The 18965-nt window shown below is 39.5% G+C and overlaps 1 protein-coding gene across 2 annotated transcripts in view; it reads left to right on the top strand.

Annotated features, from left to right (window-relative positions):
• DOCK4 (dedicator of cytokinesis 4) overlaps positions 1-18965 on the top strand; it is a 479395-nt gene that overhangs the window by 271495 nt on the left and 188935 nt on the right. For both annotated transcript variants that reach the window (XM_070369554.1, XM_070369552.1), the window contains exon 13: positions 10936-11061. In XM_070369554.1, coding sequence (XP_070225655.1) covers positions 10936-11061 — 126 coding nt within the window. The remainder of the gene's footprint in view (positions 1-10935; positions 11062-18965) is intronic.

The raw sequence follows: 18965 nt of genomic DNA, 5'->3' as shown, positions 1-18965 counted from the left end.
CAACTAACAAGAAATTAATTTTTAAAATACACAACTCATGCAGCTCAATATCAAAAAAAATAAACCCAGTTAAAAGTGAATGGAAGACCTAAGTAGACACTTCTCCAAAGGAAACATGCAGATGGCCAAAAAGCATATGAAAAGATGCTCAACATCACTAATTATTAGATAAATGCAAATCAAAATACCAGTAAGAATGGCCATTAACAAAAAAAATCTACAAACAAAAATTGCTGGAGAGGGTATGGATTTTGAAAGGTAACCCTGTTACACTGTTGATAGGAATATAAATTGATAACATCCACTATGGAGAACAGTTGGGAGTTTCCTTAAAAAACTAAAAATAGAGTTACCATATGACCCAGCAATCCCACCCCTGGGCATATACCGGGAGAAAGCCATCATTCAAAATGATACATGCACCCCAGTGTTCACTGCAGCACTATTTACAATAGCCAGGACAAGGAAGCAACCTAAATGTCCATCAACAGAGAAATAGATAAAGAAGATGTGGTACATATACACAACAGAATATTACTCATCCATAAAAAGGAGCAAAACTGTGCCATTTGCAGAGACATGGCTGAACCTAGAGACTCTGATACAGAGTGAAGTAAATCAGAAATAGAAAAATTAATATCCTATAACATCACTTAAAAGTGGAATCCAGAAATGATACAGATGAACTGATTTGCAAAGCTAAAATAGAGATACAGATGTAGAGAACAAATGTATGAATACCAAGGAAAGAAGGGGGTGTGGGATGAATTAGGAGATTGGAATTGACATGTATACACTATTGATACTATGTATAAAATACTGGAACTTACTGTAGAGCTCAGGGAACTACTCAGTGCTCTGTGGTGACCTAAATGGTAAGGAAATCCAGAAAAGCGGAGATGTAGATACACGTATAGTTTATCTATGATAAAAAGCTGATGTTCACATCCAGGAAGCTCAATGACTCATCAGTTTTACTCTGATAGATATACTATATGTATATCTCTTGGTTCAATTTGCTGTACAGCAAAAACTAATACAACATTGTAAAGCAACTATACTCCAATATGCTATGCTAAGTCACTTCAGTCGTGTCCGACTCTGTGCGACCCCATATATGGCAGCCTACCAGGCTCCCCCATCCCTGGGATTCTCCAGGCAAGAACACTGGAGTGGGCTGCCATTTCCTTCTCCAATGCAGGAAAGTGAAAAGTGAAAGTGAAGTCACTCAGTCGTGTCCGACTCTTAGCGACCCCATGGATTGCAGCCTAACAGGCTCCTCCGTCCATGGGATTTTCCAATAAGAATTGCTTAAAAAAAAAGAATAATATTAAATCTTAGTGAGAACAGAGAGAGTTTGTGCCGCTTGTGTTACAGTCAACTTCTTCCCTTCCACCTGGCCTTACTCATCATGATGGAAGTTCTGCTCTGGGTGCTTTATGGCCAAGAGGGTAGGACTGCTTCTCCTTTCAGCTCTCAGTCAAGGGATACTGTATCTTATCAAGAAGTGAAGGCCTCCAGTGTCTCTCACCTCCATTAATTGTGGGTTGCACAGGCTACATTCCTGGCAGAAGTGGCTCAGAGGTTGGGGTCTCCCTTCTACCATCTGGCTGCCACTCTAAGGCAGAGGCTCTGTCCCAGACAGAGAGTTGAGAATAGTGAGGCATCAATTGCCCTTGCTCCAACTCACTCATTGGCTGGAGATTCCACACGAAGAGACCACAGGTTACTGCTCCAGCCTAGCTTTCGCCACAAAAAGCAAGGGTGTCACTCTAAAGAATGGACTGCTGTACCCACCTCCAGTTCTGGAGCAGTGGATCATAGATTTGGCCCAGGGAAGAGGCAGTTTATACAAAGAAGCTCTCCTGAAAGAAAATGGCTTTTATTTGAAACACTGCAGAAATTTAAACCTATAGGAACTCTTGAAAACTGTAGACATTGGTGGAAATTTTTTCTCAGAGAAGACTGAAAGAAAAGGAACAGGACCTCATAAAAATTCCACCAAGCTCACCAACATATAAAATGAGAGTACCAAAAGGAAAGGAGAGAGAGAAAGGAGTAGAAAACATATTAAAAATAAATATTGACAAAAAACTTTACAGATTTGATAAAAAGCTGATGTTCACGTCCAGGAAGCTCAATGAATCCTCAGTTTTACTCTTCTTCTTTCTGATCCCATTTTCCAGACAACACTAAGAACACTTTCTTAAAACACAAATTGAATCATGTTTCCTTTATTTAAAATTCTCCAATGACTTCTTGTTGCATTTGTGTTAAGTGTTAGTCACTCAGTCATGTCTGACTCTGAGCCCACCAGGCTCTTCTGTCCATGGGATTTCCCAGGCAAAAAGACTGGAGTGAGTAGCCATTTCCTTCTCCAGAGGATCTTCTGGACCCAGGGACTGAACCCCAGTCTCCTGCATTGCAGGTAGACTGCCATCTCAGCCACCAGGAGGCATCCCCTTGTTGCATTTAGAATAAAAGTAATTAATCATGGCTTCCATGACTGCTGCTTATCTTCTGGTCTCCCCTGCAGCCTCATTTGACTCTGCTCAGACACAGGGGCCTTCTTCCATCTTCTCCATCACCCCAAGCTCTTTTCTGTTGCAGGATCTTTACACATGCTCTTTCCTCTGTCTGAAGCACTGTCTTCCCATTTTTTGTATTGCCATTTGTTTCTCTTTCCAAGCTTGAATGTTACTCTTTCAGAAATGACTTCTAAGACCATTTATCTTTTATTATTTTTATCTCAACTTCTGGTTTGATTTCTTTATGACAGTTATCACAGTTAAAAAAGAAAAATTATGGTAGGATACTCAAGAAGTTGTTAAAAATGGATTAATTCTGGTAAACAGAACTCAGTAATTGAGGTAAGGAAGTACATTTCCTTCCATAACAGAACCTTTAGTACAGTTTGACATATGCATGTACTACGTAAAATTTTTTTAATCTAGTTAAATTTTAAAATGCCCAATTCTTTAATGACTAACAGACAACATCTATTTCATGAATGAATCAAAGACACAGTTATCAGATGTTTGCCTTAAGTTTGTTTCTTTGGTTTCCTAGTACCAAATAGGAAAACATTAAAAATAAAAAATAATTTACTGAACTCTAAGGAGGTTGCATTATCTTTTCTAGCTTTGAGATTTAAGGCCCTAATTTCTGTATCCAACCCTGCTTATTGGACTCAAATGGTTTCAAGTTTTTTCACATTTGTAAGTAATAATGTGAAGAACATCTCCTGTATTTCAGAATATGACTTTAAAATAAAGCCTTAGAAATGGGATTATTAAGGAAGAATATGAGATTTTTTTATGAATTTTGCCACATTAACAAGATAAACAGCAGCTTGGATGGTCATTTTGGAATAAAACCTGGGACAGGTTATTGAAGACATTAAAGACAGATGTCAGAGATTTTTGAAAAGTTTGAAACCTGTAGATTCAGGATTGCAGTATTAATTCATAAGAGTGGAAAAAAGAAGAAATTGGAGACTGAGTGGAAGAGACTGGTTTCAGATGTAGGTTTACTTTCACAGTCTCTGTGTGCTCAAAACAATCATTGAAGTTCATGCCTATCCTCTGTGATAACCAATGATATTAATTTTAATCCCTCCTTAGTTCTCACCTAGACTGTTAAATTTAGCCATAATTTGTATCCTGCCAAGTCTTCTTCTGTTGTACTGCCAGAATCCTCTTTGTCATATAAAAACTTGTTCTGTATCTCATTTCCCATTTCAAGTTTTATCAGTTCATCACTTGTGATGCCAACTTGACTCCTTCCTGTGCAGTTTGTAAGGCAGGCTTTCAGTCTCTGGCCCAGCCTCTCTTTCATGTCTCCCCCTACATTCTACCTTCAACCCAATATACCCTTCTTTGGATTTTGGAATTAGTAGCCACATAGAGTTATGGTACTGTAAATGTTCATACCCCAGAAATGTATGCCTTTATGACAGTATTAGAAATTGAACTAGTGATATAGCCTTCAATAATTTTACTAGGAACCAGAAGACCTCAGTGATTTCAAAACAAAACCAGGCAAAGACATTTCTTTTACCCATTCTATGTTTTTCTGTCTTTGCTCACAACTCCCTGCTGTATTTTATGTGTCTTCTCTTTACTCCATTCTAAAAAAATAAATAAATAAAACACCTCCTTTGATAAATTATTCCCTGCCTTTTTTCATTTAGATTTTTCTATGTTATATATGATGATTTTTTTCTCAAATCTTTTAAGCTTGTTCAATTAGTCTTATCTTTCAAAATGAGTTTCTTTTAATTTTACAGTATTCTGGCTGTATTGAGATAAAAACCTAATTCATGGTTTTGTCTTTGCCACACTTTATTTTGAGAAAAAGTAAATGAAGCAAGTTTTTTGGCCTTCTCTTAGCATGTGGATGTTTTTAAATGCTGAAAATGAGAAGACCGTTTCAGTTTGGTCATAAAACTTCATGAGATTTCTAATTGAGAAAATTAAATGACTCAGGATTAGTAGACATATGCCAACTATGTTCTTCGTTTCCTCCCCTATAGGTCACTTCAGAAATTTGTTTGTTATTAGTTTGGGTTTGTAATGTGATCTTTGGATACCCCACTTGTGATGATGTTTTTGCACTATTATCATATCTATTCTTAGCTCAGATGTTTTTAGCATATGTATTTGCAGAAGATATACTTTAATATGCTACCATTTTTCTTCTGTACTTGTATAGAAACTCAGGAGAATTAAAAAGAAAAATGTAATTGTGTGGTGTCACTTACTTGTTGCATTTTTTAAGTCAGTTACTTAATCTATTATGATTTTATTTCATACTTTAATTTGGCACATTTGTAAATTTTTTGAAGCAAAGGGCAGTCTTTGAATTAAATATTTTTGAGATTGATAGTTCTTAAATACTATATAAATAGAGTAAATTTTTGCTCATTTAATTAACTTACCCATTTACAATTTAATTGTGCATTGAAGGCACACTAGTCTATGTTCTTCACAGACTACTTGTGTTATTGGGAGACAATAGGGATTGCAAAGATTTTTAAATAAATTGGCTTTTGAAACATGGTAGACTGCCTTTTGTAACTTTCTCTTCAACTACAAACACATAAAAATGCTGAATAAATTATAACCAAAATGTGGTAAGAAATATAAAACAAAGCTTCAAAGAAAGGAAGGGACATCTTGCTGACTTGTGTGGTGGTACTGGTGGTTCAGTTGCTAAGTTGTATCGGACTCGTGCGATCCCATGGACTGTAGCCTGCCAGGCTCCTCTGTCCATGGGATTCTCCAGGTGAGGGTTCTGGAGTGGGTTGCCATTTCCTTCTCCAGAGGATCTCCTGGACTCAGGAATCGAACCCTGGTCTCCTGCATTGCAGGCAGATTCTTTACCAACTGAGCTATAAGGGAAGCCCTGATGACTTGTATGCTGCTGCTGCTGCTAAGTTGTTTCAGTCGTGTCCGACTCTGTGCAACCCCATAGACGACGGCCCACCAGGCTCCCCCGTCCCTCAGATTCTCCAGGCAAGAACACTGGAGTGGGTTGCCATTTCCTCCTCCATGCATGAAAGTGAAAAGTGAAAGTGAAGCCGCTCAGTCGTGTCTGACCCTTAGCGACCCCATGGACTGCAGCCTACCAGGCTCCTCCGTCCATGGGATTCTCCAGGCAAGAGGATTGGAGTAGGGTGCCAGGGAGGTCCAAACTGGAGGGGTAAACACTCCAGTCAGTGCTCCCACAGGGAGGAAGGGTAGGAACATAGGTCCTGACATTTGGAAGTTTAAGTTTTAAATATTCCATGGAAGTCAAGACATGATTTGTTATATCTGCTCCCTTTCCCTCTTTGCTGATTATTTTATGATGGATGGTTGCTGTTGTCATTTTACTGTGGCCCATTTTCAGTGGGTATTGCTTTATTCACAGGAATCCCAGGAACCGTGGGAGTGAACATGATAGTGTGGAACGATTATACATTTCCTTTTTTCAGGCTCCTCCCCTGGGACTAGGTATTTACCCTAGATTTCATTGCTATGGATTTTTCCAAACTGCTGAGTTAATTTAAATTCAGTGGCTTAAGCTTAGATTTTTCTGTCTCATTGGGGAATCATCTCCTCTCATCACCTTTTTAAAACAGAGAACAGTTCTTTCAAGCCCAGTATTAGAGGACTCATTTCTAAGCATCACTTGTGTATTCCCTAAACCATGTCTCCTAGAAGTTTAGATCATAAACTATCAGGAAAAGACTAAATAAAAGGTAGAAAAATGGGTTCATAATGAAAAAGAAAATAGGAAGCAATGAACAGGGAGAGTTTTTTAATCCATTCATCAAAAAATATTAAGCATCTCTAATCTAATCTATGGAGAAGGCAATGGCACCCCACTCCGGTACTCTTGCCTGGAAAATCCCATGGACGGAGGAGCCTGGTAGGCTGCAGACTATGAGGTCTCGAAGAGTCGGACATGACTGAGCGACTTCACTTTCATTTTCCCCTTTCATGCATTGGAGAAGGAAATGGCAACCCACTCCAGTGTTCTTGCCTGGAGAATCCCAGGGACGGGGGAGCCTGGTGGGCCACCGTCTATGGGGTCGCACAGAGTAGACACGACTGAAGCGACTTAGCAGCAGCAGTAGCAATCTAATCTAAGCATCTCTAATCTAATCAAGAGGAACTAAAGAGCCTCTTGATGAAAGTGAAAAAGATAGTGAAAAAGCTGGCTTAAAACCTAACATGCAAAAAACTAAGATTACGGCATCCCTTCCCATCACTCCATGGCAAATAGATGGAGAAACAATGGAAACAGTGACAGATTTTATTTTCTTGGGCTCCAAAATCATTGTATTGTAGATGGTGACTGCAGCCATGAAATTAAAAGGCACTTGTTCCTTGGAAGAAAAGCTGTGACCAAACTAGACAGCATATTAAAAAGCAGAGACATTACTTTGCCGACAAAGGTCCGTCTAGTCAAAGCTACGGTTTTTCCACTAGTCATGTATGGATGTGAGAGTTGGACTGTGAAGAAGGCTGAGTGCCGAAGAATTGATGCTTTTGAACTGTGGTGTTGGAGAAGACTCTTGAGAGTCCCTTGGACTGCAAGGAGATCCACCCAGTCCATTCTGAAGGAGATCAGCCCTGGGATTTCTTTGGAAGGAATGATGCTAAAGCTGAAACTCCAGTACTTTGGCCACCTCATGCGAAGAGTTGACTCATTGGAAAAGACTCTGATGCTGGGAGGGATTCGGGGCAGGAGAAGGGGACGACAGAAGATGAGATGGCTGGATGGCATCACTGACTCGATGGACGTGAGTCTGAGTGAACTCCGGGAGTTGGTGATGGACAGGGAGGCCTGGCGTGCTGCGATTCACAGGGTCGCAAAGAGTCGGACACGACTGAGTGACTGATCTGATCTGATCTGAAGCCCTAGAGAGAGGGGTAAGGTGAGGATAGTAAAGTGATCTAATAAGAAAGAGAATAGGAAGAAAATACTGCTCTGTGAATATGCCTTACATCTTGAGCTACTCTTCTGAAAGGGGAGGATGAATCTTCAGGTCATCAGAATGGGTGAATATTTGATGTCTCCCCTTTATAGTGAAGAATAGTTTCTTTATGTTAATACAGTATTTCTTATTATCTAGTGAGTCATTTGTCCAACCTGTTCATTGTAGTCAGCATAATTAAGAACCACTAGAAGAACAGGATCAGGAGTTTCCCTGATTGAAAAATAAATAATATTGCTATGGCTCTTGGTGGGCTGGTCCTTGTGGATTCACTATTACATCATGTTTCTTTGAATTCCCACTCTTTGAAGTTTATTTGTTATGCATTGTGATTTTTTATGGAAATCGAATAGATGATTTGGGAAGAGCCAAGTACACTGTGGTCAAGCTCTTGGCCCACGTGACCTTCCTAGTTCTTAATTCTTTGTGAGTTCTTCATACTGAAGAAATTGGGTCACTTCAACAATACCTTGCCCTCCCTGCAAATTGATATCAATTGGCCAAACAAATGAAATCATTATCCTGGGCTTTCATCTTTGTCTTTGTAAACCTTCAGACTGCTATATCTTCTAACCAAATGTTAGAATGCATCCAACTCTAGAATGTCTGGTTTTCTTTTCTCCTCCATACTATTTTGTACTATTTTTCCTCCATACTATTTATTTTCCCTCATCACTTCCTCGTTGCCTCATTGGCTCCTTTCTGTTCATTGTCTCCTATGTGGATCCTCTCTATCCTCTTGCATTCTCTCATCTCTATGACTCTGGCTGTCTGGAGAACATTGAGGCATTTTTTTGGTTCATGCTTACATCTATGTCTTCCGTGAAAACATATTTTTTCTCTATTTCCTGTGTTCAATTGTCTTTAACATTCACATTGATTGAATGCCTTTATTTTCTCATTGTCTTATCGTTTCAGCACACACACACACACACACACACTCTCACACACACATAGGAGTGCTAAGTCTCGTCAGTTATGTCCAACTCTTTGCAACCCTTGAACTGTAGCCCACCAGACTCCTCTGTCCATGGGATTCTCCAGGCAGGGATAGTGGAGTGGGTTGCCATGTCCTCCTCCAGAGGATCTTCCCAGCCCAGGGATAGAACCTGCATCTCCTGTGGCTCCTGCATTGCAGGCAGATTCTTTACCACTGAGCCACCTGGGAACTATATATATATATATGTATAAATTCACTGATGGTTAAATGAATTCTGGCTCCAGTAGAGCCAAACAAGAATCCTGGTCACTTTCCCTTCCTCCAACCTCTATCCTGAATAGCAGGATCTGTTTTTTTTTTTTTTTTTTCATTATTGTTTAGTTCTTTTCTCTTCTTACTTTATACATACCATATAAGGTTGCTAGTATCTCTGATCAGGTCCTTTGATGAGAATTTCTAACAAAATGACCTGCTCTTGCAAAACATCACAGGACCTCAGGGATTTAGTGCATGTAATTCTCTATTTGAAAGCATTGCTGATAGTACCCCAGGACTGCAACAGTGTTCTACCCAGCAGGAGGGACTGTTATTACATACCCTATCTGGCACACATTGCTATTGTACAAATACCAGACCCTGATTATGTTCCTGATGATGGTGACAGTGTGGGTGAATGTTTTGAAGGCAAAAGGACAGAAGTAGGAGGAGAACAGAGACACCAGTAATGAGGTGGGGGTAGTGGAGAGCATGAGTCAAGAAGAAATAGCTGCTGAGACAGATGGATTATAACATGTGTTAGTTTATCTTCGTTCGCCTGCCTCTGGGTTGTAAAAGGAGCCAACAGTACCACATCAAAGTTGTCACCATTAAACCATCCAGACTGCTCATTCTCCCCTGCTTCAGTCCATGTGGCTTTCAGAGGGCTGATGTGCCTCCATTTTATCGCCTCAGTCACCCAACTCATGTGGGGTGAGGGTGGGGAGTGAGCTAAAAGATAGTTAGGTAAAAATAAGATGAAGATTTAATTAAAGTTCCTGAGTGCCTGCCAGATTTAATCTAATTCTCAAAGCAACTTTCCAACACCAACATTCTATTAGATCCACACACCAGAGGACATGGTGATGCAGCCACATCCTGGCCTTCTTTGCTTACGTCACTGCCCCTTCGGTATGCCTCATCTTGGTTTGGTTTGCACCCCAGGAAAGGCTTCATCTTCTCTCTGAGCATAATGCTTTTCCAACAGAGCATTGCTTTTGTTGTTGCTTCTTATTGCTGAAGGGAGTGAAAGGAAGATCCTAATCTAGATGCATGGCAAATATCTTACATTTGTTTCATCCCAGCCTGATTGTTGCCAGGCTTATGGTGTATGTTGGCAATTAGTTTTGTAGTGCTGTGTGTTAGGAACTGGGAATGACAAGTGGCACAATAGTAAGGGTGTTATTGAGTGAAAAAGGTGATCAGAATGTAGATGGAGGATTTTTAGAGTACGGTTTGATCATCCTCTTGATTCCATCATCCACATTCATTTTGAGTTCAGGTTAATGATGCTTGAAAGTTTTTTTTTAAATATAAGTCACCTTTGACTGGTTTCATTTTCTATCACTAATGTAAGTGATGGACTTTTTTTTCTTTGTTTTAAAATAATAGATGGAAGAAGGAATAGGGAACTAAAAGAGAAGCAGCATGTTGAAAATAGGGAAACATTAAAAAAGATAAGACATTAATTTTTTTTTCTCTAGCTCTTGCCTGAGGTTTGGAAAAATGAGGTATGAAAAATGTGTCATTCAGTGTCTTGAATATATTCTACTATGGTCATGTCACTATAATTGGGGTAACAAAAAAAATAATTTTACCGTTTTACTGACTAAATTTCCTTTTGTTTATCTAAATGGCCTGCATTTTGTTATATATGCTTGGTGGAAAATAATGTGATTATTAATTTGTACCATATATAATATTAAGAATACAATGTTGGTTTCATTTTAATGACCTTTCTTACTTAAAAAAGAAACAGCTCTATGGATAGCCTTAAAATCCTTGAATTTTAATGTCTTTAGATTTGTGCTCATCTTTATGATATTTGATAAGTAATTATTTACAGACTTTATAGAGTTTTTAAGAAATTAGAACTCCCATTTTAAGTTCAGTGTCTTCCAGGGCTGAAATGCCCCTGCCATTTGCAAGGATGAGTTTGGTGCAGGGCTGTTTCTGTCAGGCAGGGAATGGAGAAGTGGGTGTTGGGACTAGCAACCAAACTTCCTCTTCTTAGTGTTCTGTTCAAGTTTTTTCCAGCTTCTAGGGACCTTCTTTATAAGTGGATAAACTAAGGTGGTCAAGTTGGAAAAGTGTTCTCTAGATATTTGTCTTATAGACTCTGTTAATTTTGTCTGAATGTTATTCTTTAGTTTAAAACAATGATACCATAGATTTGGACTTGTTGAAACAATTTCAGTTTCTGTTCATGCTATTTCTATCCTTCTGTTTTTAATTCTGGTCTCATTTAATTTAGGTTTAGCTGTTTCTTTACAACTCTTACATGGAGACATTGAACAAATCAGAAGGGAATACTCATCAGTATTTTCTCATGGAGTATCCATCACCAGGAAGTTGGGTTTTTCTAATATTATTATGCCTGGTAAGTGACTCAGAATGAACCACATGATGAAATATGGCTATTTTGTCTCCTTTTGGCACTTGAGAAAGTTTTCAAACTGTCAGCTTCAAAGAGTTCAAATGGGCTGTGCTGAAGAATAAATTGAAACACTTAATTCTTTTTTTTTTTTAATCTTTACATTTTTTTCACATCAGGATGGATAACTTGTAGGGGCCATGCCTGCTTTTCATTGTGACCATAATAAGAAGGAAAACTGAAGTTGAATTCAGAAAATATTTTACCCTTTGGTGGGAAGTATTATTGAAGTCACTTAGGGGAAATCCTTACAAGTTTTGATAAGAACATTTATTAAGCAATGGTTAGCCTTTCTTGGAGGATTTTCCACCAGAGGTATATATGTATGTACTAAGCAGCCATATGCAAATACCATATGTATTTTTAGTTCTGTTTGTATATGTACATCAGATCTATATTAGCAACCAAAGGAGACTCCAAAGGAAAATCCCAAAAAGTGTTTCCGAGTGAAAATGGTAGAGATTAAGGAGATTCACACTATCAAAGTAAATGCCAAGTAATAGTCTTTCGTAGGGATCTGCATCCTACCCTACACAACCGAGCAAAAAAATAGAAAAACCAAACAGTCTCAAATTGTTGACAGTATTTTTAGAAACAAGATCCTTTAAGTCACTGTTTAAATCCCATGTGTAAAAAGCGAACCATGAATATTGCTTCAGACGAGGCCCCTGTTACAGCTGTAAGACTTAGTGGTGGGCTTGTTATCCATAAAGACCTAACATGTTGCAGAAACTGACCGGCGTTGATCGCTATGACATTTATCTCCTGATGGAAGTCACTCATGCAGGGAGGGCTAAGAGAACGGCCTGGGAAGTTTCCTGAGATGACCTGACCCAGCTTAAAGACCCACTCTGCCTGAGCATCTCCTGTTACTATTGTCAAAAATGACTGTTTATAGCACTGTTTACTTGATGGCATGTTATCCATTGGCTCTTGGAACCATTCATTATTTCCTTCAGTTGCTATAAATAGCTAGTATTTCCTCTTCAGCAGAAAAGAAAAAAATTTCATCCCACTGGGAAGCAAATTGATGGGTAAATCTAATATAAAAAACATATTTTAGAACAGAATGCAGCCAGCTGCTGGAAGAATTCCTCAGCTTGGTCTCCGAGCAGTATCATTGAGAAATGGAAAAAATATCAAGCAACATGACACTTCACTGGCTGAATATTTGTCTGGGATGTGCTGTGCTCACGCAGCTCTTGTCTGGCTTTAATGATGGAAATGAACTTACTGTGGAATCAGGCTTGCTTCTGTCCCTTCCCTGCACCACGTGATAATGGCAGGGTTGTGCTGACCAGGGACTCAATCTTCCCAGACACATGTCTGTAGTGCCTGAGACTGCAAGAGATTTTTTTTAAAGCACTTTCTTTTTCTTCCATTTTTTTCTTCTTCTTTGGCTTCTGAGTCTTACAAATTGGATGAAGAAAGGAGAGATGTGTGTATAAACTTAAACAGCTGAAAAGAAAGCAACTTTACAACTCAATGGAATGTTTTACATTGGCAAACATAACAGTCGTTGTTTTGTTTTTCTTTATTTTCAGAATTATGACTTGCCAATTAATTTTCATTCTCTCACTCGTGGCTTTGATGAAAATTTGAGCTGAGTTTTCAATGAGAAAAACGTATATGAACAGCATTTCTGATCCCAGTGTTGTACTGACAGTCTGCTAATGTGATGGTTTTTTTTTTTTTTTTTTTCTCTAGACTTGTCCTCCAGGGTTAATTTTGTGTTCTGATAGAGGTCAGGATGGGTGAGGCATGTGTTTATACCTACAGGACCTTCATTAACTTAGTCACTGCCTTTCTGCAGAATGAATTATCTGTGGTCCGGACACTAATGGGAACATACACACAACTTTTCTTGAGGGTCACAGAATGTCATCAATGCCAAACTCTTTTTGGAATGGGAAAAACATGGAAATAAAGATTCATCTCTTGGTCTGTCTTTTACACGGGTTGATCTCTGGAATGTCATCTGGTATAAAGAGGCAACCTGCCCCTCTGTTTCTGCCTTGTCACGAAGTCCTCTGTTACTTCGGGTCAGTCATTCAGCACTGTATTTCTTAGCCCTACCGAATTTCCAAAGAAGAAAATTTTCCCTCTGTGAAGCTCCATTACTGCCACCTACAAACCAAATAACCCTGCAGAAAGTTCCATGGTCTGGTCTCTGAGCTTATGAGAGGGAGGGCACTGAAAATGTTTCAATCAGTGCTCTCCAGTAGAAATACAATACAAGCCACAAATGTACCTTTAACTTTTCCAGTAACCACTTGGAAAAAAGGTAGGAAGAAAGAGATGAAATTAATTTTAACAGTATATTTTATTTAACCCAATGCATCCAAAATATCCTTTTAATACATAGTCCATATAAAAATTTTGTAATGAGTTGTTTTACACTATTTCACCTTAAGTCTTTGAAGGCTGGTAACTGTTATACTTTACAGCACATCTCTTTTCAGCCAAGTCCCATTTCAAGGACTCAGTTGCCACGTGTAGCAGTGGTTACAGGATTGAATAGCCAAGCTCTAAATGTCTTAACAGACTGTACAAGCAGAGCTTGAACCTTTGCTGAATATCAGGAAGGAGTAATTTTCCACCCGCCAGACATTTTGGAACAAAGTCGGCTGATGTGTCAGGCATGTCATGGGCGATCAGGCCATGCCCTCCTCCCACCGTAAGGGTCCACTCTTATTCTGAGTTTATGGAGTCATCCTGGTCTCCATACTTTATCTTCCCTACCTGTACGCACTCTCCTGGAGACTCATTCTCGTGTGTGTGTGTGTGTGTGTGTGTGTGTGTGTGTGTATGTGTGTTTTAGTCACTTAGTCATGTCCGACTCTTTGCGACCCCATGGACTGTAGCCCACCAGGCTCCTCTGTCCATGGATTCTCACATATCAACCAGTAAAACTATCCCTGTTTGTTGTGTGTGTGTGCTCAGTGGCTCAGTTGCATCCAACTCTTTGCGACCCCATGGACTGTAGCCCACCTGGCTCTTCTGTCCATGAGATTCTCCAGGCAAGAATACTGGAGTGGGTTGCCATTTCCTCCTCCAGGGGATCTTCCTGACCTAGGGATCAAACCCACATCTCCTGTGTCTCTTGCATTGCTAGGTGGATTCTTTACCACTGAGCCACTCTAATTAATACCTTCCAGTGCATCCAATTTTAGTACATCTTTAAAGTTCTTAGTCCTACAAGGAATTATGCGGAAGTCGTAGAATGATGGGGCCATGAAGGGTTGAGATTTGGAGACTAAAAGACCTTGCTAAAAATTATTAATAGAGCCTATGTTTCAAATGGTTGCCAGCAATAGTAGCTGTGATAGTGACTTCAAGATTTACGTTTATTTTCCAAGTGTCTTCAAGAGTAAGCCTCCTTTTTGTTTTTAGGCGATAGTTCAGGTAAGTCAAACTTCTATTTGGTCAAAGTTGACTAGATAATGATTTATAAGACTGGGGAATGAAAAATATTGTAGGTGTGTTTGCCTCCCATTTAAAAAGATATATAGTTTTATTCTTTTAAAATATATATATATATATTATTAGTATTATTTACCACTTACTGGAAGAGATATGTACATCACCAGATGGAATTGCCTCAAATAATCATTCTTTTAGAGAAAGAGGTGGGAACCTACTTGATTTGGTCTTCTCTAAAAAATATATCCTAAATCTAACTAAAATTCACCACCCCCCAGGCAAAGTCATGGACCTCTGCATCACACAGTTGCAACTGGCCTGTTTAAATCTGAACCCCCTGATCATGCCCTTACCAAGGGGATGGTGGTCTCTTAACCAATGAATGCCACAGTGACCAAGGAGAGAGAGAGGCTAAGAGTCTATAGTGTCACCCTAAGGGTGGATCCCCGCCCAAGTTCACACTGGGGGAGAGGCTGGTGCCCCCAGATTAGGAAGCTGACATGCCCCACTGCCCGTGGGTGTAGGACTTTCCCCAACTGCTACTATCAGAGATGCGTGTGTTGTCCTAGAGTATAAAGGGCACCCTGTTCCTGCTCCTTTTTCTCTGCGCCGGTGCCTGGAAAGCCCCTCATGACTGCTGTTGCTCATTTGCCAGTGTTTGTTTGATAATCATTAAAAAAAAATTAATTTCCTCCAATATTGTAAAATAATTAGCCTCCAATTAAAATAAATTTAAATTAAAAAAATTAAAAATCTACCCCCTCAAAATTTCAACACCTCAGAGTACTCTTTTAAAATAAAACAGAAACAAGAACACCAGCTATGTTTTACTCAAGCATACTGCATGAGAGAAATCCAAATTTAATTTTTTATCCCATGCATAAATTTTCCATGTATGTGGTTTGCTTTGATTTCAATTACCTGGGAAGCTTGCCCTTGCCCCTTGCTCTGTCCCCTCCTTGAAGATGTCCTGAGGTGACGGAAGTTTAAGTGTGCATGGCATATTGTATTCATTTCCTATGACTGCTGTAACAGATCAGCACAAATGGAGTGGCTTAAAACAATGCAAATGGACTACAGTTCTGGGCGTGAGAAATTTGCACGGGTCTCTCTGGGCTAATATCCCAGTATTAGCAGGGCTGTATTTCTTCTGATGATTCTGAAGGAGAATCCATTTCCTTGCCGTTTCTAGCTCCTGGAGGTGGCCTGTACTCCTTGGCTCATGGCCCCACATCATTCAACCTCTGATTCTCTCATCGTATCTCCTTCTCTGACTCTGACTTTTTGCCTCCCTCTTATAAGGATCTTTGAAATTAAATTGAGCCCATTCTCATAATCAAAGAAAATTTTCCCATCATAAGAGTCTCAACTTAATCGTGTCTGTAAAACCCCTTTTGTCATGTAAGGTAACCTATTCACAGGTTCATGGGATTAGGACCTGGACATCTTTGGGGAGGTAAGGAAGTGCCTGCTACACACACAAAGGGCCATCCAGCTCAGCTACATGTCCAGTGCGTGAATTTCTTCCTCGGGTCCTGGGGGATGGTTTCCTGGCTGTACTTGAGTACTTAAATGGCCAAGATCACATCATCACATCTCATGTCATCTCTCAAAATGACTTCCTTCATGTTGAACTAGTTTCCTTTTACCTTCTATCCACTGGGTTGAGTTTTCCTGCTTGTAACCTCAACATTTCAAAGCTCAGTTAACTTCTTGTCACCCTCATCTCTCCACTGATGAGTGCCTTCTCTGTATTGTTTATGGTCTGAAGCATACATGTTCTGTCTCGTTCCTAGAAATGAAATCATTGCTTAACAACAGGTCTGGCCAATTAGGGTGGGACTAATATCTCCCTTGTTTAGGGCATTGGTTTTTTGGAGGCAAAGGCTGAATTGCGCTAGTTTATTTGATGAATGTTCTTACCTGTTGAATTACATTTTCATGGGTAAACAGAGATACTGGTAATACATTGGACATGTTTCTTAACATGTTTCTTAATCTCTGTACTTCAGTTTCCTTATCTGTAAAATGGAAATAATAGGACCTTGTTATAAGGTTTATGTGAGGATTTAATGAGATATTCTACTTAAAGCACTTGGCAAAGTACCTGACTACTGTGTAACTATCTACTACTAAGCACCATCATCATAATCTAAGTTCACAAAAATCCTATAGTCATTTACACATAGTCTTTTGTTTTTAAGAAGTATGGAAGCTTTTATTTTCCAGCTTCAAAAGTGACAGTAATTGTCTAGCACAGAAGAGGCACTGGATAGTCCCTATGGCTGGGGACAGTGTTTTACTTGGTGTGATGAGCTCGTCCTCTGTGACTTTATCCAAGGCATTCATAGGACAGAATCAAGGTTTACAGAACTGATAAAAGCCTGTTGCCCATTGAGGATAAGCCACAAATCAACCCCATTGATTGTAGTTACTGAACTCTTTTTGAATTTGTTCCTACTGCTGTGGCCTTATCTTTATCTTGTCTACAGTGATATTTTGAAGGCTTCCCAGCGAAACAGGGCCTGTGAAACAGAGGAAAGTGTCAAGCACATCAAATTTACAGAGTAATAAATTTAAGAGGTGCAAGGTGTTAATAAACATTGTCAGGCAAGTAGCTTTTCATGATTGGTGCTATGACTCCATTTCATACTCACCTTATGATTTCTCTCTTAATTACCCAGGATTTGCTTTCTCAACATCATTTGGGCTTATTAGTTTCCTTTAGGTTGGCTTTCTCTAGAGTCAACCTCAAGTGTATTGACTTTAATTAACACTTGTTTCAACTTTATCCTTCGACATATTTTGGCAAAACATGGCACCTTGCAGTATTAGAACACAGCAAGCTATGGATTCCTGAGGGGGGGTGGACGCATGTAGAATGTCATCCAGGAGAAATGTTCTTGTCATGTTTTCTCTTTTCAGAGAAATCTTAGTTCAGTCTAAAAACTTTGCGAAATAAAAATTTTAAAAGAAGTTTGGGGGAAGATAAAGAGGGTTTCAGGGACAGTTGCAGTTAAAGAACAGAAAAGTACAATGTGTGTATAAGGTGTTTTTATTTATGAATGTGTTGTATTCTAGAAATTCTACAGAAAAGGAAACATAACAAAGCAGCCTTGTCCCTGCTACTGGCTCTCCCACCCCTACCCCTGCCTTTACCACCTTCCACTTGAGTGACACAGACACGTGAGGCCCAAGGTTTATCTTGCCCTGTCTAGACTAATGTCACAGACAGGAGACAGTGGAAGGGAAAGTTGGTATCCAGATCTCCTTATTTCAGTCTTCCCGAGACCCTACATTCTTTAGGCTTATTTGAACTCAGAAGAGAGAGAAGAATCCAGCTCAGTTATAAGCTAACCCAGCTGCAGGGGTCCATTTGGGAAGCAAAGGCTTTGGAAAGATAGCCTCGCTTCCACAGATGTCTCATCCTCTTAGTGAGGGCTTCTCTCATGGGACAGCCCCTCTGCCTCAGTCAGCACCCTGTCCCCTTCTCTGTCTCACTTTGATCCATAGCTCTTAGCGTTATTCAGGGTGCTCTGTGTTTTACTTCTTTGTTCAAAATCTTTTCCTACTAGACTCTAAGCTCTGCTGCAAAGGCATTTTTGCTTTGTCCTTTGCTGAGTCTGCTGGACTTAAGATAACATCTGACACATAGTAGGTGCTCACAGTCTATTTGCTAAATGAATACATGGAGAAAGAATTTCGTGGCCCTGGTGGTATTTTACTCTCCCTCCATCCCTGTTCCTCTGCAGGGCCCAGCCTGCACACAGCGAGAAACAGGTTGTCTTGCAGACCTTCCTCTCTCCACTTTGCTTAAGCCAGAATTACTGGCCCTGCCAATAGATGAATATTGGAAGTCCCCCTCCCAAGAAACACTTACTCTTCATATCCAGGACAGTTAATCCCCATGTGGTTTGGACAGGCTGATCACTCATTATGAGAAATTTCTAAGGTAAAAGCCCCTGTAGCTGCACTTCCCATTAATCAGTGTGTGTTTTATAGGCTGTGTGTCACCTCAACCACTCATCACATGTCACCTACTCCAGAAGCAAAGGAATTTTCCTACTGTTGTGTGTGTGGGGGGTGTGTTCTAAAGTACCTTGATTTTTGTATTGTTTTTTTTACCTGGCAAATCTGTTCATGGGAACAGTATTGTCAAGAATTTCCCCTCAGACAGTTGTTGAAATAGCACATGTGCAGACCATTAGCACTGCAGGCCTGTTTTGAGTTGAAACTGGTGAATTTGGAAGACATAGTTTGTGAGCTTATTTATTCTGCATTGGAATTGTTAAAATAAATAGTGTTGAGAATGTATGTGTGTATGTATGAATATATATATATAAATATATAGAAACTTAATGATAAATATATAGTAATTAAATGAATCAGGTTATAAAACTGTAGAGAATTTGTGAAATTTGTGGGGT

This window comes from Bos mutus, chromosome 4 (genome assembly GCF_027580195.1).
Source record: "Bos mutus isolate GX-2022 chromosome 4, NWIPB_WYAK_1.1, whole genome shotgun sequence".
NCBI lineage: Eukaryota > Metazoa > Chordata > Mammalia > Artiodactyla > Bovidae > Bos > Bos mutus.
The sequence above is the reverse complement of the archived record's forward strand: the minus strand, read 5'-3'. Positions and strand labels throughout refer to the sequence as shown.